The following is a 24,942-nucleotide window of genomic DNA, read 5'->3' as shown; positions in this document are numbered from 1 at the left end:
TACCCCTTACAGCGGTATTATTCTACAGTGAACCTGAAAATCACCACTCGCCAACCACTTGCTTAAAAACATTCATTTTATTCTTTTTATTCAATTAATAATACACATCACTGTCAATGAAGTTCAAGATTCACATTAGGTTTTCACACATAATTTAAGCGTTAGTATTACAATAACTAATTTTGACTTTATATTTATTTGACATAAGTGAAAAATAATTTTGGTGAAAAATAGTTTTGTCAAATAAGACAACACCGCATGTTGCCATCTTAATGATTTCCAAACCTCAGATGTTTTAAGATTGATTTTTGTTCATTAAATGTTTCTTGGTGTTCTTCTCTGGCTGAAACAATATGATGAAACACTTTGGAGCAAATATACAGAATGTTAGTCCAAAACTGGAGGCCAGGATGGCAAATATCTCCACAGCCACAGTGAATTTCCCAGGAGAACTGACATACGCTGGGATAAAGGTGATCCACACTGCACAGAATATCAGCATGCTGAAGGTGATAAGTTTGGCTTCATTAAAATTATCAGGTAGTTTCCGAGCGAGGACAGCTAACAAAAAACAAAAGACAGCCAGTAGGCCTATGTACCCGAGCACAGCCCAGAAACCAATATCTGAGCCTAATGCACACTCCAGGATGATTCTCTCCTTGTATGTGGAAAGGTTTTTCATTGGAAAAGGGGGATTAACAACCAACCAAATAATACATATTAAAACTTGAATACATGTGAAAGAAACTACAGTCATCCTTTGTTGTAGTGGACCAAACCATTTCATGACATTACTGCCTGGGAGAGTAGCTTTGAAGGCCATTAACACTACTATTGTTTTTCCTAGAACACAAGAGATGCAGAGGACGAAGGTGATCCCAAACGCTGTGTGGCGCAGCATGCAGGACCACTCAGAGGGAGCTCCAATGAAAGTCAATGAACATAAAAAACATAGAGTCAGGGAGAAGAGCAGCAGGAAGCTCAGCTCTGAGTTGTTGGCTCTAACAATCGGGGATGACCTGTGACGAAAGAACACAGCTGCTGTTATAATGGCAAGACAGGCACCACCAATGGAGAAGGCAGCCAGGATGATTCCTAGGACCTCGTCAAAGGACAGAAACTCCACAGGTTTTGGGAAACAAGTGTCTCTCTCTGCATTAGGCCAGAACTCCCTGGGGCAAGGGAAACAATCAGGGGAATCTGGAAAACAAAACAAAACAGCAAAAAGGGCTTTTATCAGTCATGTACTTGATATTTTAGATATGAATTTCAAAAAATGAAAAAATAAAAAATACCTGTAGCATTGCTAATCTCTCCCTCAGGACATGGTACACAATCATAGCAGCAGATGGGTTTTCCTTTCTGCAGCACTTTACGAGTTCCTGGAGGACAGCTGTCACTGCACACTGACACAGGCACCTGGAAGACAGACACAGCCAAAAACATATTCAGGTGTGCTCGGCAGCTCTTGTGAAGAACAAATAGGTTCACATTCATACATTTACATCATACACTTGAAGTCTCTCATTGGTTTTGGGCCCCTTACTTCTGTGCCACCCTCCATCCAGGTGAGGTTCCTGTTGATATGGAACTCCTGGCCCACCGGCAGTGACGCATCGTAGAGCCCTACTGTCACCAACTCAATGCTGCCACTCTCAGTTTTTTGCCAGTTAACCAGCTCATATTTGGCCACAGGATCCCCATTGGCATCGAATGACACATCATAACCATTTTGGGAAAAATTTACTTTTTTCAGCTGAGTAAGAACCTGTAAGGATGATAAAATTAGACCGAGTTTAATGATATGAACTCATAGAAAAACAAATTGAATATTACATGTTATAAAAGGTGCATATCAAAGTGTATTGTTGTGGGAAAAAGACATTGCAGTGTTCACTTATTCACACTGACAGACCTGTTTGGACTCTGTCCTGCTGAATTTGTCACATTGAGTTGTCGAATTTCTTCCCTGACACACAGCATTATGAATGGCATGTGCTATTGCATAAACAGCCTTGTAGACCATGTTAGTGATTCGGAGCTGAGATGTGTCAGTGTACGGACTCTGAAGGGTCTGAATGTCTTCAGTTCCATCACACAAACTCTTGGCCGTGGCTGCACCTAAACACACACCTGAAATCATAAACTGTTCACTATATGTGCACCTGGTGTCTTTGTTGAATATCAGTACACTTCCCTCTCTGGGTTTTAAACTTCATGCAGCTGATGAGTTTTTAACACAGGAGGTTCTATGCAGACAAACAATCAATGAACAACACAACCACAAGGATCCAACTGTGAATGCCAAATACATTAAAAATCACATCAACATTCTCACTTTTTTCCAGTCTGCAGTTGAATGAATCCTCCCAGAACTCAGTCAGCACTGGAGAGGCAGCCACATCAGAGGGAGAGAGATCCAGCAAGAAGTCTCTCAGACCTGGGATGACAGATTGCTGAATGCCAAATCCGATGGCTCCTGCACAGAAGGTGAACCTCAGCATGTCCCGGTCAGTTACCCAGGATTCACTGCCAATCCACTGGCGAGGTGGAGAAGGCTCACGCGACAGCTCCTCCAGCAGGATCCTCAGTTCTGTAGAGGCTACAAATGCCACAACAACCAAAGCTGTCGACCTGGAGAGACATTGCAATGCATATACCAATAGAAGAATAAAGATTTTTTTTTGGTGTGTTGTTTGATGAAATAGTTTGTGGTTTTGTGTGCAGAAGGTTGGTGTCAGCACAGAGATCAAAAGCACAGTTAATGATGTAGAAACCTGCGGATAACATCAGCTACTCTCTGGATCCTGCTCCGTGGGTGGGTCCGATAGAAAGATTCGGAGTACTCCACACAGATCCCCTCCTTCTGCGCTGCTTCCAGGAAAGATGCCATGCCATTATTGCCATAGTCCGAATCAGACCGGACGGCACCTATCCAAGTCCAGCCAAAGTGTTTCACCAGTTTAGCGAGCGCATCAGCCTGGAACTGGTCACTGGGGATTGTTCTGAAGAAACTGGGATACTGCTTCTTATCAGACAGGCATGCACAAGTGGCAAAGTGGCTCACCTAAAGAAAAAACAGTGGTGTAAATCTTTAATCACAGACACAAAAGAGATCAGTAGTGGCCTGTATTCAACACAGAGGTTGGCAGAAATTAAAAATACTTACTTGAGGAATGTTAAAGGGCCCAATGACACGTGACATGCAGATGGATCGTGTGGACCCAGACTCACCGACGATAGCCATCACCATACCAGATCGTGAGCAGTTGTCACCATTGTCAAAAATCGGGTCGATGCCATTTGAAAGCTGGAATGCTGCATGCACCGCTACAGGAACCGCGGTGCACGAGTCATGGATCTGATAACCGAGTTTGATGCCCGGCAGCAGCTCTGTGCTGTTATTAATCTCCTCAATGGCAAAAATCATTGCACGTGCAAAGCGCAGTTCACGGGAGTCAATGCTGCACACAGACACTCATGTCACTTTTTAAATTGACAAATCTAAATGAACAACTATGACAATTCATAATTTTACAGAAAATACAATAAAGTAGAACTATGGTTTATAGTTATGGGCACTTAATAATTGTTGTACTACATCTGTGAACCCAATATACATCAGGATTACCTGTCTACCAAAATCAAAATGACAGAGCTAAATATCAGTCCAAAATTCACAGGTATTACAGTGCACTCATTGACAAAATTAAAATAATAGCAACACAATTGTAAGCACAACATACAATTCAAAACATTAATATCCCCAAACAGTGTTACATCCTCAAATTCACCACTTCTCCCTCTTACTAACCTCCCTGTGCATATTAGTGGGTCAGGCATGGTGGTGTAATTATTCTTCTCTGTGTATTTGTAGTAGTGTATGGAGAAAACACCCCCAATAGTGTAGTCACCAACCATTGAGAATGCAGGTAGACGAGTGGTACCCTGGAGCTTACATTTCACAGATGAGCCCTCTGTACTGACCCCAGCACCAGTCCTTTCCTCTGTAAGCCCAGTCTTTTGTTTCAGACGATGCCCAGAACCATTCAAGGCAACAACTGAGTTCAGCTCACACCAACTAAGAGACAAGATCAGGCCAATCAAGAAAGCTGAGATCTCCATGATTCAAGTGCTGCATGTCGGCATACTATGTGTGTTTTCACTGGTTTATATAGATTTTCAGACAAAAGCTTCTCTCCTTCTACCGTACGTCATCTTACTGCACATCAGAGAGAGGATGCCCTTCCCACAGTCCTGGTGCCAGAGGAAAGTAACAAGCTGAGCTTTGTTTTTATGGACAGGCCACGACAATTAAATTCAAATCAAATCAAATCAAAATGTTTTCTGGCTTTTTATATGTTAAAAGACTACCATGAAATGATATGCTTATTTAGTGTATATTTCAGTGATGACACTCAAAGTTCGGTTAAATCATTATGAATTAATTGTGACCTTATGCTGCAGCCTATCATGTATAAGACTCACAAAATGTAGTCATGTATCAGCCCACTAGTCCGAGAGCCTGAATCAGTTTTTCGTGCAAAAAAAAAGTCAATAAAACGGTAACATTGTGACAATTGATTTGGCAAACACACACGATCAAATATTTTAACCACCTGAAAGTTGCAGGACATTTCAGGAAACAACTTACACAAAAATGAGATGACTAATGAATCCATCGTAACGTTCAGTCAGGAGGCCTATTCTTTTGCATGTGTAAGCCTGTCGTTTATTTCTCATCCTGCATTCGCTCCTCTCTGCTCACTCCTCACTTCTTTGCTGTCATTGTCTGAGGCTGTCAATTGAGATATCAGTTGTTCTCATCAGCTGGGCACATTTATCCAAAATCTGCTGTTATACACACGTTCATACTGTTGTTATTTCAGTGCAAATCTTTGCAAATGTCAAACATTCAACGCTCAGTGTCTCCAATCAACCTCCAGCAACTGTTTTCTACATTGCCAATCAAACACTCTGAACTGGTGTTCTTCAGACACTGTAATGCTGATCACGCTTGTTGGAGGTTTCTGTCATTTCCTGCAGTGCGGTAGCAGTACAGGATTCACCCTTCACCCCTTCAGCCTGCAGTCATTGCTGCTCTCCACTGTGTAGCTAGCGCACTCACATGTGAACCAATGTGGTTCAAACCTAATGTTCATCACTAATGTTTGCATCAGTTGGTCTTCTCTTCTGGGTTCAACGTTCTGGGCACCTCTCTCATGCAATCCAGGTTAGGTTGCAATATTTATCAGTTTTCTATGGCTTTGTCCAAACTGAAACATTTTTTTTCATTTTCCTCAGTCACACCTGTCAGAAGAGGAACTATTAGCGCCAATTCTCGCTGCATTGACCAGTTATTTCTGATCGAGACAACCTCTGCAATTCAGTCTCGATCCTGGTCATTTAACTTACTCAGATCTTGCAGACACCATCCAGAAAAGATCTGAATTAATGCTGTATACTAGCCATGCTGGTTAAGCTCAAACTTGTCAACTATTCAGGTAACTGCTGATCATAACCCATTGCTGGTGAAAGCCATACATTGCAAACAAGGCATTCATGTCCTGTGGCCATTACTGACTGAGCTGACTGAGATTATTTTGACAGTTATCGCCCTGTCCTCTTAGCCATTGCTGGCAATGATATTTCAGGTCACTGCTATTCATTGCAAGCAGGGAATTACGATCCTCTCGCCATTGCTGGCTAAGAAAAAAACTGGTCACTGCTGACCTGGCCATTGCAGGGCTCATTTTGTTTCTACTCATTCATTGTACAGTGTTGATTTTTCATGTCACTCACTTTACCGTGATTCATCTCTTAACAGATTGCGTCATCTTTGCTAAATTGTGGCCTGTTTCATTCCTGCTTAGTAGCTCAGCATTCTTTGGGGGAACCATTGGCCTGAGGTTTTGGAGGGACCTGTGCCACTCTTTTGGGGGGGATTTATCTTGCTGGTGCTCAGGACCATGTCCCTTGATTACAAAATCTCACTGTAGAGTCTAAAGCCCAAAGACTTTCTGATAAGACTTTATTATCACATATCATCTGTCATAATAAACAATTATCTTTATTTCATTCACTTCTCCTGATTGATAACCCATTTTGACTTACTTACTACTTCATTGGCTCATGCAGGGCCTAATTAGCCTGCACTAACTGTCTTCATTTCTTCGTCAGGTCCTTCTCAAAAGCAAGCTGAATTAAATGAGCTTCCTGGGGGTGTGATATACTTCTCCTGGACTAAGTGAACACATTTTTCAAAGTTGAAAATGAGTTCTCACAGCCTTTTACTGTAAATGTTAAATCCAATTGTATGAACCTTAAACTATCTACAAGCGAACATCATACTGACCCAAGAAAGTCTCAAGAGGTTGACGTCATTCACCTTGTCACAAACAACTCAAAACCAGTCTAGTGGATCACCAGCAGAGGGTGTACTGGATCATAAAAAAATGTATCAAAAACAGAGCAAATTCTTTGAGACTTTCATCCCACAATAAAAACACACTCCATACATGAATGTTACAAGACTGTTGAGTACAAAAGAAACATGTGGATGAGGCACATTAACATTTACTAACATCAGTAATGATAATAAAATATCACAACCAAACCTGGGGCCCACCCATCATGCTGGGTCTGCTCTACCAAGTGGTCACTGATTAACTCTTCTTCAAGATTTTTCTGTGTGCTGCATGGCCAATATAATCTCCAGTGAGTCTCCCTGTCTCTTTTTTTCTGTTGCAAAGAGTCATTTTAAACACCAGATATCGTCTTATATGGTTTCATCACGAGACTTTTTTTTGTTCCACATTAATATATTTTTAATTATTTTATCAAAATGTTGAGAGAGAACTCAGTAACACTTTATTGAGCACATGATGAAAAAAGTATTTGTTGAATAAGACTACAACATTTTAAAAGGACATTCAGAAATGACAGTAATCTAGAAAACACGTGTAATTATTTAAATCGACCAGGTGAAGTCTATGTTGAATGTGCACAGCATAAGGTCTGTATGTTATGTTATAGCTTCACTATTTACAAACCTAAAATATCAGGATTAATTTTTGTTCATTAAATGTTTCTTGGTGTTCTTCTCTGGCTGAAACAATATGATGAAACACTTTGGAGCAAATATACAGAATGTCAGTCCAAAACTGGAGGCCAGGATGGCAAATATCTCCACAGCCACAGTGAATTTCCCAGGAGAGCTGACATACGCTGGGATAAAGGTGATCCACACTGCACAGAATATCAGCATGCTGAAGGTGATAAGCTTGGCTTCATTAAAATTATCAGGTAGTTTCCGAGCAAGGACAGCTAACACTAAGCAAAAGACAGCCAGTAGGCCTATGTACCCGAGCACAGCCCAGAAACCAATAGCAGAGCCTAATGCACACTCCAGGATGATTCTCTCCTTGTATGTGGTGAGGTTTTTCATTGGAAAAGGGGGATTAACAACCAACCAAATAATACATATTAAAACTTGAATACATGTGAAAGATACTACAGTCATCCTTTGCTGTAGTGGACCAAACCATTTCATGACATTACTGCCTGGGAGTGTAGCTTTGAAGGCCATCAACACTACTATTGTTTTTCCTAGAACACAAGAAATGCAGAGGACGAAGGTGATCCCAAACGCTGTGTGGCGCAGCATGCAGGACCACTCAGAGGGTGCTCCAATGAAAGTCAATGAACATAAGAAACATAGAGTCAGGGAGAAGAGCAGCAGGAAGCTCAGCTCTGAGTTGTTGGCTCTTACAATCGGGGATGACCGGTGACGAAAGAACACAGCTGCTGTTATAATGGCAAGACAGGCACCACCAACGGAGAAGGCAGCCAGGATGATTCCTAGGACCTCGTCAAAGGACAGAAACTCCACAGGCTTTGGGAAACAAGTGTCTCTCTCTGCATTAGGCCAGAACTCCTTGGGGCAAGGAAAACAATCAGGGGAATCTGGAAAAAAGAACAAAAACATCAAAAGGGCTTTTAGCAGTCACGTATTTCATGTGGTAGATATGTATGACAAAAAAATACCTGTAGCATTGCTAATCTCTCCCTCAGGACATGGTACACAATCATAACAGCAGATGGGTTTTCCTTTCTGCAGCACTTTACGAGTTCCTGGAAAACAGTTGTCACTGCACACTGACACAGGAACCTGGAACACAGACAAATCACATTCTAACTTCCAACTCGTCACATAGTTTAATTTTTCAATTTAGCAATAATAAATATACAATGTCCACTTACACTTTCAAAATAAGACTTGCTGACAACAACAATAAACATGTGGTTAACGTTGTGATACGATCACACTTTAGTCAGGTTCAGGCACTAAATCTACTTGGTTAGATTTTGGGAAAGCTCATGGTTTGGCTCAGAATAAGCTCATTATGTATGTGACATTACTTCACTTACAAAAGAAATCGGCCTTTCAACTTTGGGTTTCACACATTTCACAAACCCCAATGTGCTGCATGAAAGTCCTGTGCTTGATCCATCCAACTGTCCAACCTTTGTCCAATTATGGCCTTTTCTCACTCTTTATACTGCGTCATTTAATGGGATAGGTTGCAATCTGCAACATCACCACTAGATGCCAATGAATCTTACACACTGGTCCTTTAAAGGATCACATTTTTTAAAGTTTGTCTTAAAATAATACTCACATAACAGTTTGTGTTGTATACTGAAAGTGTTAGAGGTCATTGTAACCATCAACCAGAGTGATGCCCTTTTTAGTACAAATTCCTGCTTTTTGTTACTTTCCCTCGTTCATTCTTTCATACTATCTCACTCTGCTGAAGGAACCAAAAACAGATATCACACCATTTGAGATGACTAAATTTTAAATTTGAACATGTATTGAACATAAATTATGGCTTTTGGGCTCCTTACTTCTGTGCCACCCTCCACCCATGTCAGGTTCCTGTTGATTCGGAACTCTTGGCCCACCGGCAGTGATGCATCGTAGAGCCCCACTGTCACCAACTCAATGCTGCCACTCTCAGTTGTTTGCCAGTTAACCATCTCATATTTGGCCACAGGATCCCCGTTGGCATCGAATGACACATCATAACCATTTTGGGAAAAATTGACTTTCTTCAGCTGAGCAAGAATCTGTAAGGATGAAGAAAAACAACACAATTAGAGAGAGAAAGGAAAACAAAAACTAAACTGAATATTTCATATGATGAAAAGTATGTTACAGTGAAAAAAAAGGGGCACTGCAGTGTTCACTTCTTTGCTTTGACTGACCTGTTTGGACTCTATCCTGTTGACTTTGTCACATTGAGCTGTAGAACTTGTATCTTGGCACACTGTATTATGAATTGCATGTGCTATTGCATAAACAGCTTTGTAGACCATGTTAGTGATTCGGAGCTGGGATGTGTCGGTGTACGGGTTCTGAAGGGTCTGAATATCTTCAGTTCCATCACACAAACTCTCATCTGTGGCTGCACCTAAAAACACACAGAGACAGGCGAAGGTGTCTTCAGCCTTGACAATAAGTTTTCATTGTAAAACTGAGCTATCCTTATTTTTTTTTGTGTATAATGCACATTATATATATATAGATATAGATAGATAGTTTATTTCATTTTTATTTTGTATCATTTTAATTTTGTATTTATTCTTTTTCTACCTCTCCTGTTTGTAATAACTAAATTTCCCCAGAGTGGGATCAATAGATTTGTCTTATCTTCTATTAATATCACATTATTATTCTTTCTTATGTGCTTACTATTCTTTCTTTGCTTTCTTTTTGTTTTACATAATTCTCCAAATGTACCTTGCAGAAACCACACAGCTATATTGTCCTTACACATTTATAAAACATGCTTATTTTACATTTCAATTTCCTGTCTTGCAGACATGCCTCCATCTACTTTCTTTTAAGTTGCTGCTGTTTCAGCATGTGTCCTGCCCTGTTTACTTTTACCTTTATGTAAACCAACTCACATTAACATAAATCAGTCGTCAGATGATTCGTCACATTTCTTAAAAAAAATGTCCAACTGCCAACATAGTGGAAAAAATGGAATGACAGAATAAGTCACCTGTGAGATATGACAAAAATTACACCTTTAGGGTCTGTGGGCACCTCAGTTGATAAGATTAAGGTTAAACAACAGAATTTACCTGAAATCACTCTCACTATAATGGCCTAATTAGACCAACAAACACCATAATTGATGCATGCTCATAAGTACAGTTTAGGATCTCTATTCAACTTGTTGGCATGGACACTGTCCCTACTTTGTGCTTATGTTCAGGACATCAGTGTTTGTATTTTGAAACCACTGCAGCAAAGTTCATACAAAATCTTTTCCAAAACAGCAGAGGGCGGAAACTTGAACTGAAATCAGAAAAGTGAGATTTTTCCCAGAGATGCACCTTATGCCCACCTCATGTCTTTGTTCAATATCAATACATGTCCCTTGTGACAGAAATCTGGGTTTTGGTTTTCAAGCAGCTGATGAGATTTTAAGAAAGGAAGCTCCACCCAAACAGACAATCAACAAAACAACACGACCACAACGACCCAACTGTGAATGTAAACTTTGTTAAAAATTCACATCAACTTTCTCACTTTTTTCCAGTCTGCAGTTGAACGACTCCTCCCAGTACTGAGTCAGCATTGGAGAAGCAGCCACTTCAGTGGGAGGGAGATCCAGCAAGAAGTCTCTCAGACCTGGGATGACAGATTGCTGAATGCCAAATCCGATGGCTCCAGCACAGAAGGTGAACCTCAACATGTCTGGGTTGGTGACCCAGGCCTCAGTGCCTATCCACTGACGAGGTGGAGACGGCTTGAGCGACAGCTCCTCCAGCAGCATCCCCATTTCTGCAGCAGCTGCAAATGCCACAATAACCGTAGATGTAGACCTGGAAGAGAAATTATAATGCATCACATTATACCAATAGACGTATCAAGAATATCAATATAACATTAGTAAAGAAAAAAAAAAAAAAAAAAAAAAAAGATTAATTAGTTTTTGTGGTTTTGTGTGCAGAAATGGATGGATGGATGGAGGTCAGTGTCAGCACAGAGATCAAAAGCACAGTGATGCAGAAACCTGCGGATAACATCAGCTACTCTCTGGATCTTGCTCCGTGGGTGGGAGCGAAAGAAAGATTCAGAGTACTCCACACAGATCCCCTCCTTCTGTGCTGCTTCCAAGAAAGATGCCATGCCATTATTGCCATAGTCCGAATCCGACCGGATGGCACCTATCCAAGTCCAGCCAAAGTGTTTTACCAGCTTGGCCAGCGCGTCAGCCTGGAACTGGTCACTTGGAATTGTTCTGAAGAAACTTGGAAACTGCTGCTTATCGGACAGGCATGCACAAGTGGCAAAGTGGCTCACCTAAAGACAAACAGCAGCCCAGTCTAATTATCTTTCGGAAAACATCACTGTCATATATTAAACACATAACTTGCCATGGCATCAAAATATTTACTTGAGGAACGTTAAAGGGCCCGATGATGCGCGACATGATGATGGAAAGCGTGGACCCAGACTCCCCGACGACAGCCATGACCATACCAGATCGTGTGCAGTTGTCACCGGTGTCATACACCGGATCCAGACCATTTGAAAGCTGGAATGCCACCTGCACTGCTACGGGCACTGAGGCACACGCGTCGTGGATCTGATAACCGAGTCTGATGCCCGGCAGCAGCTCCGTGCCGTTATTAATCTCCTCGATGGCAAAAATCATTGCGCGTGCGAAGCGCAGTTTACGCGAGTCAACGCTGCACACAGACACTCATATCACTGTTTAAATTTGCATATGATGAGGACAATAACAAAAAAAAAAAAAAAAAAAAAAAAAAAAAAACACAGTATAGGAGAACAGCAGTTCATAGTCATGTACAGCAGCCTTACTGATAGCTGCACTGCATCTGTGAACTAAATATACATTGCAGAGTTACCTGACCAAACTTAAACAGGCAGGATTTTAATGCACGGATTAAAATAGTCATGTATATGTAAAATATTCATTTGTTCTTATCCTGTTAATGATGTATAGTTTTTGTATATTCAAGTTTTCAATGCTACACAAAAGCTTATGCAGAATAAAGAACATACAAATCAAAACATTTCTAGCTCCACACAGTGCAACACCCTCTTATCTCCCACTTCTCCCTCTTACTAACCTCCCTGTGCACTTTAGTGGCTCAGGCATGGTGGTGTAGTTATGCTTCACTGTGTGGGTGTAGTAGTGTATGGAGAAAACACCTCCAATGACGTAATCACCATCCGTGGAGAATACAGGTAGACGATCAGTGCCTTGTTGCCTGCATTTCACAGATGAGGTCTCTAGACTGACCCCAGCATGAGTCTTATCCTCTGTAAGCACAGTCTTTTGTTTCAACCCATCCCCTGAACTATTCAATGCAAGAGATGAGTTCAGCTCACACAAACCCAGAGACAAGATCAAGCCAATGAAGAGAGCTGAGATCTCCATCCCTCAGGTGTCTGCATGTAGGCATACTGTGTGTGTTTTCACTGGTTTATATCGATTTTCAGACAAAACCTTCCCTCCTTCCCTCCTACTTTACGTCATCTTACTGCACATCAGAGAGAGAACGCCCTAACCTTGTGTTCCATGATGAACTCTTATAAAAGTCTTTCTGTGTCCTGCATGTATAAAATAATCTCCATTAAGTATGACTCTTTTTTTCCTCTTGTAAACTTAACACTGTCAGCAGACTATACCTCACTAATTTTGTCCACCCCGATAACCTTTTTTCTTCAGATGTTCTCATATTATAGTCAAGTCAAAAAAATGCACATTTTAAATTGGTTATGTGGTTTAATCCAGTTTTTAAAAAAATTGCAGCATTTATGGTTCCACTGTCATATATTTGAAATGATTTCATCGTAAAGACAAGAACTCATTTCACTCAATTTCATGGTAATTTCTACTTTATTTAGCTCATGATGAAGTATTTAAAAGATATTAAAATGACATTCAAAAAATGACAATGAAGTCCAGAAAATATACAATACAATGTAAAAACAAAAACTTTTAAATGTAAATAATCAACCAGGTGATGACTATGTTGCATGTGCACAGCATAAGGTCTATGTATATGTATTTTATAACGTAACTATTTCCTAACCTAAGATGCTAGGATTGATTTTTGTTCATTAAATGTTTCTTGGTGTTCTTCTCTGGCTGAAACAATATGATAAAACACTTTGGAGCAAATATACAGAATGTCAGTCCAAAACTGGAGGCCAGGATGGCAAATATCTCCACAGCCACAGTAAATTTCCCAGGAGAGCTGACATACGCTGGGATAAAGGTGATCCACACTGCACAGAATATTAGCATGCTGAAGGTGATAAGCTTGGCTTCATTAAATTTATCAGGTAGTTTCCGAGCAAGGACAGCTAACAAAAAACAAAAGACAGCCAGTAGGCCTATGTACCCGAGCACAGCCCAGAAACCAATATCTGAGCCTAATGCACACTCCAGGATGATTCTCTCCTTGTATGTGGTGAGGTTTTTCATTGGACAAGGGGGACTAACAACCAACCAAATAATACATATTAAAACTTGAATAAATGTGAAACAGCCGACAGTCATCCTTTGTTGTAGTGGACCAAACCATTTCATGACATTACTGCCTGGGAGTGTAGCTTTGAAGGCCATTAACACTACTATTGTTTTTCCTAGAACACAAGAGATGCAGAGGACGAAGGTGATCCCAAACGCTGTGTGGCGCAGCATGCAGGACCACTCAGAGGGAGCTCCAATGAAAGTCAATGAACATAAGAAGCATAGAGTCAGGGAGAAGAGCAGCAGGAAGCTCAGCTCTGAGTTGTTGGCTCTTACAATCGGGGATGACCTGTGACGAAAGAACACAGCTGCTGTTATAATGGCAAGACAGGCACCACCAACGGAGAATGCAGCCAGGATGATTCCTAGGACCTCGTCAAAGGACAGAAACTCTACAGGCTTTGGGAAACAAGTGTCTCTCTCTGCATTAGGCCAGAACTCCTTGGGGCAAGGGAAACAATCAGGGGAATCTGGAAAACACAGAAACAAAAGGAGCCTTTAATAGTCATATATTTGACATTTTAGATATGAATGACAAAAAATGAAAAAATAAAAAATACCTGTAGCATTGCTAATCTCTCCCTCAGGGCATGGTACACAATCATAGCAGCAGATGGGTTTTCCTTTCTGCAGCACTTTACGAGTTCCTGGAGGACAGCTGTCACTGCACACTGATATAGGCACCTGGAACACAGATACAGACAAACACACATATTCAGGTGTGCTCTGCAGCTTTTACGGTTAAAGGTCCAGCATGTAGGATTTACTGTGACATATTCCCAGCAATGGAACACAATATTCATAATTATGTCATTATTAGTGTGCAATAACCTGAAAATAAGAATTGCTGTGTGTTTGTTACCTTAGAATGAGCTCTTTATAACTACAGGGGGAGTGGGTCCTCTTCAACTGTGACCACCATGTTTCTACAGTAGTGCAGAATGGACAAACCAAACACTGGCTCTAGAGAGTGCCTTTTGTATGTCTCATAAACTTTCAGGCCACTGTAGATTCTCCTACACACTTGCAAAGGGAGGGTGAGGTGAGGGGTGTTCAGTTGGTTGCACTCTGCAACATCACCACGTGATGCCACTAAATCCTACACACTGGTCCTTTAAGGGACAGGTTCACATGTCTCAAGTCTGTCTTCAATCAGTCTGAAAGCAATGCATTCTAAAGTTCAGCTGAAGCTAAAATGAGGCTTCAGGAGTCAGATTCAGTCAAATCATGAGGTTGTCTTCTACACTTACTGTACATTGAGTACAAGTTCGTTCTTTGTTATTATCTCTGTTATTATCTTTGTTATTATCTCTGTCTGCTGTCTCTGTCTGTCTGTTACTGCTCAGCAATGGATCATATTTTGATTTGCTTGCATTGGAATTGTGTTGGTAATGGATCTCTTCACAGCCACAGGGTGGAACAGAGACCAAAAGCATTGTAACCTTTGAGATCATTCAATTTGAAATTGGAACATGTTAAATTTCTGCTTTGGGCTCCTTACTTGTGTGCTGTCCTCGATCCAGGTGAGGTTCCTGTTGATATGGAACTCCTGACCCACTGGCAGTGATGCATCATAGAGCCCTACTGTCACCAACTTAATGCTGCCACTCTCAGTTTTTTGCCAGTTAACCAGCTCATATTTGGCCACAGGATCCCCATTGGCATCGAATGACACATCATAACCATTCTGGGAAAAATTGACTTTCTTCAGCTGAGCAAGAACCTGTGAGGATGAAGTGAAGTAAGATAGTGATCTTAAATAAATGAAATGCAATATTTCACATCATAAAAGTATAGTATAATGAAAAAGGGGCATTGCAGTGTTCACTTATTCATTCTGACTGACCTGTTTGGACTCTATCCTGGTGAATTTGTCACAATGAATTGCAGAATTTCTTTCCTGACACACAGCATTATGAATGGCATGTGCTATTGCAAAAACAGCCTTGTAGACCATGTTTGTGATTCGGAGCTGGGATGTGTCTGTGTACGGGTTCTGAAGGGTCTGAATATCTTCAGTTCCATCACACAAGCTCTCATCTGTGGCTACACCTAAAAACACACAGAGACAGCCAAAGGTGTCTTCAGCCTTGACAATAAGTTTTCATTGTGAAACTGAGCTGTCCTTATTTTTTTGGTATATAATGTACATTATATATATATATATAGAGAGAGAGAGAGAGAGAGATAGTTTATTTCATTTTTATTTTGTATCATTTAAATTTTGTATTTATTGTTTTTCTACCTCTCCTGTTTGTAATAACTAAATTTCCCCAGAGTGGGATCAATAGATTTGTCTTATCTTCTATTAATATCACATTATTATTCTTTCTTATGTGCTTACTATTCTTTCTTTGCTTTCTTTTTGTTTTACATAATTCTCCAAATGTACCTTGCAGAAACCACACAGCTATATTGTCCTTACACATTTATAAAACATGCTTATTTTACATTTCAATTTCCTGTTTTGCAGACATGCCTCCATCTACTTTCTTTTACGTTGCTGCTGTTTCAGCATGTGTCCTGTTTACTTTTACCTTTATGTAAACCAACTCACATTAGCATAAATCAGTCATCAGATGATTAGTCACATTTCTAAAAAATGTCCAACTGCCAACATAGTGGAAAAAATGGAATGACAGAATAAGTCACCTGTGAGATATGACAAAAATTACACCTTTAGGGTCTGTGGGCACCTCAGTTGATAAGATTAAGGTTAAACAACAGAATTTACCTGAAATCACTCTCACTATAGTGGCCTAATTAGACCAACAAACACCATAATTGATGCATGCTCATAAGTACAGTTTAAGATCTCTATTCAACTTGGTGGCATGGACACTGTCTATACTTTGTGCTTGTGTTCAGGACATCAGTGTTTGTATTTTGAAACCACTGCAGCAAAGTTCATATAAAATCTTTTCCAAAACAGCAGAGGGCGGAAACTTGAACTGAAATCAGAAAAGTGAGATTTTTCCCAGAGATGCACCTTATGCCCACCTCATGTCTTTGTTCAATATCAATACATGTCCCTTGTGACAGAAATCTGGGTTTTGGTTTTCAAGCAGCCGATGAGATTTTAAGAAGGGAAGCTCCACCCAAACAGACAATCAACAAAACAACACGACCACAACGACCCAACTGTGAATGTAAACTTTGTTAAAAGTTAGATCAACTTTCTCACTTTTTTCCAGTCTGCAGTTGAACGACTCCTCCCAGTACTGAGTCAGCATTGGAGAAGCAGCCACTTCAGTGGGAGGGAGATCCAGCAAAAAGTCTCTCAGACCTGGGATGACAGATTGCTGAATGCCAAATCCAATGGCTCCAGCACAGAAGGTGAACCTCAACATGTCTGGGTTGGTGACCCAGGCCTCAGTGCCTATCCACTGACGAGGTGGAGACGGCTTGAGCGACAGCTCCTCCAGCAGCATCCCCATTTCTGCAGCAGCTGCAAATGCTACAATAACCGTAGATGTAGACCTGGAAGAGAAATTATAATGCTTCACATTATACTAATAGACGTATCAAGAATATCAATACAACATTAGTGAAAAAAAAAATAAAATAAATCTGATTAATTAGTTTTTGTGGTTTAGTGTGCAGAAATGGATGGATGGATGGAGGTCAGTGTCAGCACAGAGATCAAAAGCACAGTGATGCAGAAACCTGCGGATAACATCAGCTACTCTCTGGATCTTGCTCCGTGGGTGGGAGCGAAAGAAAGATTCAGAGTACTCCACACAGATCCCCTCCTTCTGTGCTGCTTCCAAGAAAGATGCCATGCCATTATTGCCATAGTCCGAATCCGACCGGATGGCACCTATCCAAGTCCAGCCAAAGTGTTTCACCAGCTTGGCCAGCGCGTCAGCCTGGAACTGGTCACTGGGGATTGTTCTGAAGAAACTTGGAAACTGCTGCTTATCGGACAGGCATTCACAAGTGGCAAAGTGGCTCACCTAAAGACAAACAGCAGCCCAGTCTAATTATCCTTCGGAAAACATCATTGTCATATATTAAACACATAACTTGCCATGACATCAAAATATTTACTTGAGGAATGTTAAAGGGCCCGATGATGCGCGACATGATGATGGAAAGCGTGGACCCAGACTCACCGACGACAGCCATGACCATACCAGATTGTGAGCAGTTGTCACCGGTGTCAAACACCGGGTCCAGACCATTTGAAAGCTGGAATGCTGCATGCACTGCTACGGGCACTGAGGCACACGAGTCGTGGATCTGATAACCGAGTTTGATGCCCGGCAGCAGCTCCGTGCTGTTATTAATCTCCTCGATGGCAAAAATCATTGCGCGTGCGAAGCGCAGTTTACGCGAGTCAACGCTGCACACAGACACTCATATCACTGTTTAAATTTGCATAGGATGAGGACAATAACAACAACAACAAAAAAAAAAAAAAAAAAAAAACACAATATAGGAGAACAGCAGTTCATAGTCATGTACAGCAGCCTTACTGATAGCTGCACTGCATCTGTGAACTAAATATACATTGCAGAGTTACCTGACCAAACTTAAACACGCAGGATTTTAATGCACGGATTAAAATAGTCATGTATATGTAAAATATTCATTTGTTCTTATCCTGTTAATGATGTATAGTTTTTGTATATTCAAGTTTTCAATGCTACACAAAAGCTTATGCAACATAAAGCACATACAAATCAAAACATTTCTAGCTCCACACAGTGCAACACCCTCTTATCTCCCACTTCTCCCTCTTACTAACCTCCCTGTGCACTTTAGTGGCTCAGGCATGGTGGTGTAGTCATGCTTCAGTGTGTGGGTGTAGTAGTGTATGGAGAAAACACCTCCAATGACATAATCACCGTCCGTGGAGAATACAGGTAGACGATCAGTGCCTTGTTGCCTGCATTTCACAGATGAGGTCTCAGTACTGACCCCAGCATGAGTCTTATCCTCTGTAAGCACAGTCTTTTGTTTCAACCCATCCCCTGAACTATTCAATGCAAGAGATGAGTTCAGCTCACACAAACCCAGAGACAAGATCAGGCCAATGAAGAGAGCTGAGATCTCCATCCCTCAGGTGTCTGCATGTAGGCATACTGTGTGTGTTTTCACTGGTTTATATCGATTTTCAGACAAAACCATCCCTCCTTCCCTCCTACTTTACGTCATCTTACTGCACATCAGAGAGAGAGAACGCCCTAACCTTGTGTTCCATGATGAACTCTTATAAAAGTCTTTCTGTGTCCTGCATGTATAAAATAATCTCCATTAAGTATGACTCTTTTTTTCCTCTTGTAAACTTAACACTGTCAGCAGACTATACCTCACTAATTTTGTCCACCCCGATAACCTTTTTTCTTTAGTTGTTCTCATATTATAGTCAAGTCAAAAAAACGCACATTTTAAATTAGTTATGTGGTTTAATCCAGTTTTTAAAAAAATTGCAGCATTTATGGTTCCACTGTCATATATTTGAAATGATTTCATCGTAAAGACAAGAACTCATTTCACTCAATTTCATGGTAATTTCTACTTTATTTAGCTCATGATGAAGTATTTAAAAGATATTAAAATGACATTCAAAAAATGACAATGAAGTCCAGAAAATATACAATACAATGTAAAAACAAAAACTTTTAAATGTAAATAATCAACCAGGTGATGACTATGTTGCATGTGCACAGCATAAGGTCTATGTATATGTATTTTATAACGTAACTATTTCCTAACCTAAGATGCTAGGATTGATTTTTGTTCATTAAATGTTTCTTGGTGTTCTTCTCTGGCTGAAACAATATGATGAAACACTTTGGAGCAAATAAACAGAATGTTAGTCCAAAACTGGAGGCCAGGATGGCAAATATCTCCACAGCCACAGTAAATTTCCCAGGAGAGCTGACATATGCTGGGATAAAGGTGATCCACACTGCACAGAATATCAGCATGCTGAAGGTAATAAGCTTGGCTTCATTAAAATGATCAGGTAGTTTCCGAGCGAGGACAGCTAACAAAAAACAAAAGACAGCCAGTAGGCCTATGTACCCGAGCACAGCCCAGAAACCAATAGCAGAGCCTAATGCACACTCCAGGATGATTCTCTCCTTGTATGTGGTGAGGTTTTTCATTGGAAAAGGGGGACTAACAACCAACCAAATAATACATATTAAAACTTGAATACATGTGAAAGAAACTACAGTCATCCTTTGTTGTAGTGGACCAAACCATTTCATGACATTACTGCCTGGGAGTGTAGCTTTGAAGGCCATTAACACTACTATTGTTTTTCCTAGAACACAAGAGATGCAGAGGACGAAGGTGATCCCAAACGCTGTGTGGCGCAGCATGCAGGACCACTCAGAGGGTGCTCCAATGAAAGTCAATGAACATAAGAAACATAGAGTCAGGGAGAAGAGCAGCAGGAAGCTCAGCTCTGAGTTATTGGCTCTTACAATCGGGGATGACCTGTGACGAAAGAACACAGCTGCTGTTATAATGGCAAGACAGGCACCACCAACGGAGAATGCAGCCAGGATGATTCCTAGGACCTCGTCAAAGGACAGAAACTCTACAGGCTTTGGGAAACAAGTGTCTCTATCTGCATTAGGCCACAACTCCTTGGGGCAAGGGAAACAATCAGGGGAATCTGAAAAACAAAACAACAAAAGGGACCTTCAGTAGTCATATATTGAACATTTTAGATATGAATTAAAAAAAAATTAAGAAATAAAAAATACCTGTAGCATTGCTAATCTCTCCCTCAGGACATGGTACACAATCATAACAGCAGATGGGTTTTCCTCTCTGCAGCACTTTACGAGTTCCTGGAGGACAGCTGTCACTGCACACTGATATAGGCACCTGGAACACAGATACAGACAAACACACATATTCAGGTGTGCTCTGCAGCTTTTACGGTTAAAGGTCCAGCATGTAGGATTTACCGTGACATATTCCCAGTAATGGAACACGATATTCATAATTATGTCATTATTAGTGTGCAATAACCTGAAAATAAGAATTGCTGTGTGTTTGTTACCTTAGAATGAGCTCTTTATATCTACAGGGGGAGTGGGTCCTCTTCCACGGTGTCCACCATGTTGCACCACCATGTTTCTACAGTAGTGCAGAATGGACAAACCAAACACTGGCTCTAGAGAGTGCCTTTTGTATGTCTCATAAACTTTCAGGCCACTGTAGATTCTCCTACACACTTGCAAAGGGAGGGTGAGGTGAGGGGTGTTCAGTTGGTTGCACTCTGCAACATCACCACGTGATGCCACTAAATCCTACACACTGGTCCTTTAAGGGACAGGTTCACATGTCTCAAGTCTGTCTTCAATCAGTCTGAAAACAATGCATTCTAAAGTTCAGCTGAAGCTAAAATGAGGCTTCAGGAGTCAGATTCAGTCAAATCATGAGGTTGTCTTCTAAACTTACTGTACATTGAGTACAAGTTCGTTCTTTGTTATTATCTGTCTGCTACTGCTCAGCAATGGATCATTTTTTGATTTGCTTGCATTGGAATTGTGTTAGTAATGGATCTCTTCACAGCCACAGGGTGGAACAGAGACCAAAAGCATTGTAACCTTTGAGATCATTCAATTTGAAATTGGAACATGTTAAATTTCTGCTTTGGGCTCCTTACTTGTGTGCTGTCCTCGATCCAGGTGAGGTTCCTGTTGATACGGAACTCCTGACCCACTGGCAGTGATGCATCATAGAGCCCTACTGTCACCAACTTAATGCTGCCACTCTCAGTTTTTTGCCAGTTAACCAGTTCATATGTGGCTACAGGATCCCCGTTGGCATCGAATGACACATCATAACCATTTTGGGAAAAATTGACTTTCTTCAGCTGAGCAAGAACCTGTGAGGATGAAGTGAAGTAAGATAGTGATCTTAAATAAAAGAAATGCAATATTTCACATCATAAAAGTATAGTATAATGAAAAAGGGGCATTGCAGTGTTCACTTATTCATTCTGACTGACCTGTTTGGACTCTATCCTGGTGAATTTGTCACAATGAATTGTAGAATTTCTTTCCTGACACACAGCATTATGAATGGCATGTGCTATTGCATATACAGCCTTGTAGACCATGTTTGTGATTCGGAGCTGAGCCGTGTCTGTGTACGGGCTCTGGAGACTCTGAATATCTTCAGTTCCATCACACAACCTCTCGTCTGTGGCTGCACCTAAAAGCACACAGAGACTGAGGAAGTTTTTTAGAGCCTCAGCAATAAATTTATATCATTAATCTTTTTCAGACAGCAGAGGGCATAAACTTGAACTGAATTCACAAAGTAAGATTACTCACAGAGATGCACATTGCATTCACCTCATGTCTTTGTTCAATATCAATCGTGCCAATAGTCTTCCCTCTTGGCAGAAATCTAGAGTTTGATTTTCAAGCAGCTCAAAATTTTTAACACAGTCAGGTCCACTCAAACAGACAAGGACCCAACTGTGAATGTCAAATATGTTAAAAATCACAACAACTTTCTCACTTTTTTCCAGTCTGCAGTTGAATGAATCCTCCCAGAACTCAGTCAGCACTGGAGAGGCAGCCACTTCAGAGGGAGAGAGATCCAGCAAGAAGTCTCTCAGACCTGGGATGACAGATTGCTGAATGCCAAATCCGATGGCTCCAGCACAGAAGCTGAATCTCAGCATGTCTGGGTCAGTTACCCAGGCCTCACTGCCAATCCACTGACGAGGCAGAGAAGGCTCTAGCGACAGCTCCTCCAGCAGGATCCTCAGGTCTCCAGAGGCTGCAAATGCCACAATAACCATAGCTGTTGACCTGGAGAGACATTATAATGGGCATACATTATGTTACAATAATACAAGTATCAAGATTGTTAACACAAACGCATCTACCAACAAGTAAACACATTTAAAAACTTTTGTTTTTCGTTGTGCTGATTGTGCAATTTTTTTCTCACATAGCCTTATGAGGAATAAATGAGAGAAATGAACATGATGCATCTCCAATTTGATACTCAAGGTTAAAGATAAAATGATTTTACATGTTGTTTTTGAATATTTTATGTGGTTTGTGTGCAGAAGGTCAGTGTCAGCACAGAGAAGCACAATCAGTGATGTAGAAACCTGCGGATAACATCAGCTACTCTCTGGATCCTGCTCCTTGGGTGGGTCCGATAGAAAGATTCAGAGTACTCCACACAGATCCCCTCCTTCTGTGCTGCTTCCAAGAAAGATGCCATGCCATTATTGCCATAGTCCGAATCGGACCGGATGGCACCTATCCAAGTCCAGCCAAAGTGTTTTACCAGCTTGGCCAGCGCGTCAGCCTGGAACTGGTCACTGGGGATTGTTCTGAAGAAACTCGGATACTGCTTCTTATCGGACAGACATGCACAAGTGGCAAAGTGGCTCACCTAAAGAAAAACAGCAGCGTAAATGTTGAGTCAGAGAGACAAAAGAGATCAGTAGTGGCCTGTATAAACACATGCATTGGCAGAATATATTTAAAATATTTACTTGAGGAATGTTAAAGGACCCAAAGATGCGCGACATGCTGATGGATGGCGTGGACCCAGACTCACCGATGATAGCCATCACCACACCAGATTGTGAGCAGTTGTCACTGGTGTCATACACCGGGTCCAGACCATTTGAAAGCTGGAATGCTGCATGCACCGCCACGGGCACTGAGGCACACGAGTCGTGGATCTGATAACCGAGTTTGATGCCCGGCAGCAGCTCCGTGCTGTTATTAATCTCCTCAATGGCAAAAATCATTGCGCGTGAGAAGCGCAGTTCACGAGAGTCAATGCTGCACACAGACACTCAGTCATCAGTGTTTAAATTAACATAATATCATGAGGACAACAACAGAAAACACACAAAACAGGAGAACTGAAATTCTGGACAATAAGTTCTAGCTGCACTGACTCCGTGAGCTAAATATACATCACCAAGGTAACTTTTTCCCATTTTAATGCACAGATTAATAGTGAATTTTTAATTTGTCTCGGTTCTGTAAAATGCTAATAAATCAATGTGCTGAACAGATTCATCTTTCCAGTTAACAACACAAAAATGCTTACTTTTTCATGTTGTCATTCTGTACTATTTTTCTTGAAAATAATACCAACCATTTAAATGGCCAAAAAATTATTTGGAACTTAATTTTAATAAGAAAGTAAGTAAGTAAATAAATAAAATAAAGTTTCGACTCTACACAAAGGCTTTGCAATATTATTGTATTGTCATACAGATCAAAACGTTCATATCCCCACACAGTATAACATCCTCTAATTTACCACTTGTCCCTCTTACTCACCTCCCTGTACACCTTAGTGGCTCAGGCATAGCGGTGAAGTTGTGCTTCACTGTGTGCATGTAGTAGTGTATGGAGAAAACACCCCCAATGTTGTAGTCACCATCCGTTGTGAATGCAGGTAAACGATCGGTACCCCGGTGCGTACATTTCACAGATAAACCCTCAATACTGACCCCAGCAGCAGTTCTACTGTCTGTAAGCTTAGCCCTTTGTTTCAAACCATCCACAGAACCATTCAAGGCAAGATATGAGTTCAGCTCACACAAACCGAGAGACAAGATCAGGCCAATTAAGAGAGCTGAGATCTCCATCCCTGAGGTGTCTGCATGTGGGCATACTGTATGTGCTTTCACTGGTTTATATAGACTATCACACTAAAGCCTCTCTCCCTACTGTACGTCATCTTACTGTTGGACACCCTAACCTGGTGTTCTTTGTTGAAGTCTTGCTCATGTCTCTCTATGGGGTGTCCCTGTCTCTTGTAAAACTATCATTGCAAACACCCTAATTTTGTCCTACCCTTACACCACGTATTGCATAGTTTTAGCTATCATAGTTCAGCCTTCACACCTCCAACAAATTCACACCTTCAATTGGTTGAGTGGTTTAATCCTTTTTTAATCAAATTACAAGTTTTATTGTTTCACGTGATATATACTAATATCTAGTTAAACCTTTATGCTTTTTTCCAACTGTCTTGTGTCCCTTTCAAAATTCTGCTGTTCTATCTATCTGACTCAACTGCAAATCAGTATTTATAATTATACTGGTCACCTGCACAATCAGTTGACTTCTCTTTCCTGGAATGATCGTACTAACTCTTTAGTAAGAATGAATGATTGGAGAACACAGTGCAGCTCCAGGAAACAGATACTGAACAGGCTCAGTGGACACAGGCCCAAGACCAAAATCAGAGCTTCAGTCACAAACATTTCTTTCTATTGATGATCATTCAGAAAAAGTGAAGGAATATCCCGTGTACTCATTATGAAGAGGCTGTCAGGTCACTTGTAGCCGTAATAACAAATGCTTTAGATTTGCATTTGCATTTC

General features: G+C 40.9%; 4 protein-coding genes across 4 annotated transcripts; all 4 read right to left on the bottom strand.

Moving 5' to 3' along the window:
- Positions 1-295: 295 nt before the first annotated feature.
- On the bottom strand, positions 296-3,858 carry LOC143323379 (extracellular calcium-sensing receptor-like). The gene is made up of 8 exons (XM_076735206.1): positions 3,815-3,858; positions 3,170-3,464; positions 2,778-3,067; positions 2,339-2,634; positions 1,916-2,121; positions 1,547-1,768; positions 1,296-1,419; positions 296-1,200 (listed from the first exon to the last, which is right to left on the bottom strand). Exons 1-8 carry the CDS (start codon positions 3,841-3,843, stop codon positions 296-298), a joined length of 2,367 nt encoding a protein of 788 aa, XP_076591321.1. The 5' UTR covers positions 3,844-3,858.
- A 3,208-nt stretch (positions 3,859-7,066) lies between these two features.
- On the bottom strand, positions 7,067-12,278 carry LOC143323378 (extracellular calcium-sensing receptor-like). Its single transcript, XM_076735205.1, has 8 exons — positions 12,178-12,278; positions 11,478-11,772; positions 11,094-11,383; positions 10,607-10,902; positions 9,271-9,476; positions 8,911-9,132; positions 8,047-8,170; positions 7,067-7,965 (listed from the first exon to the last, which is right to left on the bottom strand). Exons 1-8 carry the CDS (start codon positions 12,204-12,206, stop codon positions 7,067-7,069), a joined length of 2,361 nt encoding a protein of 786 aa, XP_076591320.1. The 5' UTR covers positions 12,207-12,278.
- An 876-nt stretch (positions 12,279-13,154) lies between these two features.
- On the bottom strand, positions 13,155-18,383 carry LOC143323217 (extracellular calcium-sensing receptor-like). The gene is made up of 8 exons (XM_076734941.1): positions 18,340-18,383; positions 17,640-17,934; positions 17,256-17,545; positions 16,774-17,069; positions 15,436-15,635; positions 15,091-15,312; positions 14,150-14,273; positions 13,155-14,059 (listed from the first exon to the last, which is right to left on the bottom strand). Exons 1-8 carry the CDS (start codon positions 18,366-18,368, stop codon positions 13,155-13,157), a joined length of 2,361 nt encoding a protein of 786 aa, XP_076591056.1. The 5' UTR covers positions 18,369-18,383.
- Positions 18,384-19,318: 935 nt separating this feature from the next.
- Positions 19,319-24,039, bottom strand: LOC143323216 (extracellular calcium-sensing receptor-like). The gene is made up of 8 exons (XM_076734940.1): positions 23,891-24,039; positions 23,086-23,380; positions 22,693-22,982; positions 22,089-22,384; positions 21,571-21,770; positions 21,226-21,447; positions 20,315-20,438; positions 19,319-20,223 (listed from the first exon to the last, which is right to left on the bottom strand). The coding sequence occupies exons 1-8, from the start codon at positions 23,947-23,949 to the stop codon at positions 19,319-19,321; spliced, it is 2,391 nt and encodes a 796-aa protein (XP_076591055.1). The 5' UTR covers positions 23,950-24,039.
- Between the last annotated feature and the right edge of the window lie 903 nt (positions 24,040-24,942).

The sequence above is a fragment of the Chaetodon auriga genome, chromosome 7 (assembly GCF_051107435.1).
Source record: "Chaetodon auriga isolate fChaAug3 chromosome 7, fChaAug3.hap1, whole genome shotgun sequence".
Lineage (NCBI taxonomy): Eukaryota > Metazoa > Chordata > Actinopteri > Chaetodontiformes > Chaetodontidae > Chaetodon > Chaetodon auriga.
Note: the sequence above shows the minus strand (reverse complement) of the source record. Positions and strands in the feature narration are given on the sequence as shown.

Coding starts and splice junctions, on each gene's coding strand:
- LOC143323379 (XM_076735206.1), bottom strand. CDS start 3,843: ATGCCTGACCCACTAATATGCACAGGGAG. Junction 2,122..2,338: donor CAACTGCAGACTGGAAAAAA/GTGAGAATGTTG, acceptor GTGTGTGTTTAG/GTGCAGCCACGGCCAAGAGT. Junction 1,769..1,915: donor GCAGGACAGAGTCCAAACAG/GTCTGTCAGTGT, acceptor TCATCCTTACAG/GTTCTTACTCAGCTGAAAAA.
- LOC143323378 (XM_076735205.1), bottom strand. CDS start 12,206: ATGCCTGAGCCACTAAAGTGCACAGGGAG. Junction 9,133..9,270: donor ACAGGATAGAGTCCAAACAG/GTCAGTCAAAGC, acceptor TCATCCTTACAG/ATTCTTGCTCAGCTGAAGAA. Junction 7,966..8,046: donor AGAGATTAGCAATGCTACAG/GTATTTTTTTGT, acceptor TCTTTTTTCCAG/ATTCCCCTGATTGTTTTCCT.
- LOC143323217 (XM_076734941.1), bottom strand. CDS start 18,368: ATGCCTGAGCCACTAAAGTGCACAGGGAG. Junction 17,935..18,339: donor CCACTAAAGTGCACAGGGAG/GTTAGTAAGAGG, acceptor GTCTGTGTGCAG/CGTTGACTCGCGTAAACTGC. Junction 14,274..15,090: donor GGATCGAGGACAGCACACAA/GTAAGGAGCCCA, acceptor TCTGTGTTCCAG/GTGCCTATATCAGTGTGCAG.
- LOC143323216 (XM_076734940.1), bottom strand. CDS start 23,949: ATGCACACAGTGAAGCACAACTTCACCGCTATGCCTGAGCCACTAAGG. Junction 22,385..22,692: donor GTAGCTGATGTTATCCGCAG/GTTTCTACATCA, acceptor ATGTCTCTCCAG/GTCAACAGCTATGGTTATTG. Junction 20,224..20,314: donor AGAGATTAGCAATGCTACAG/GTATTTTTTATT, acceptor TTTGTTTTTCAG/ATTCCCCTGATTGTTTCCCT.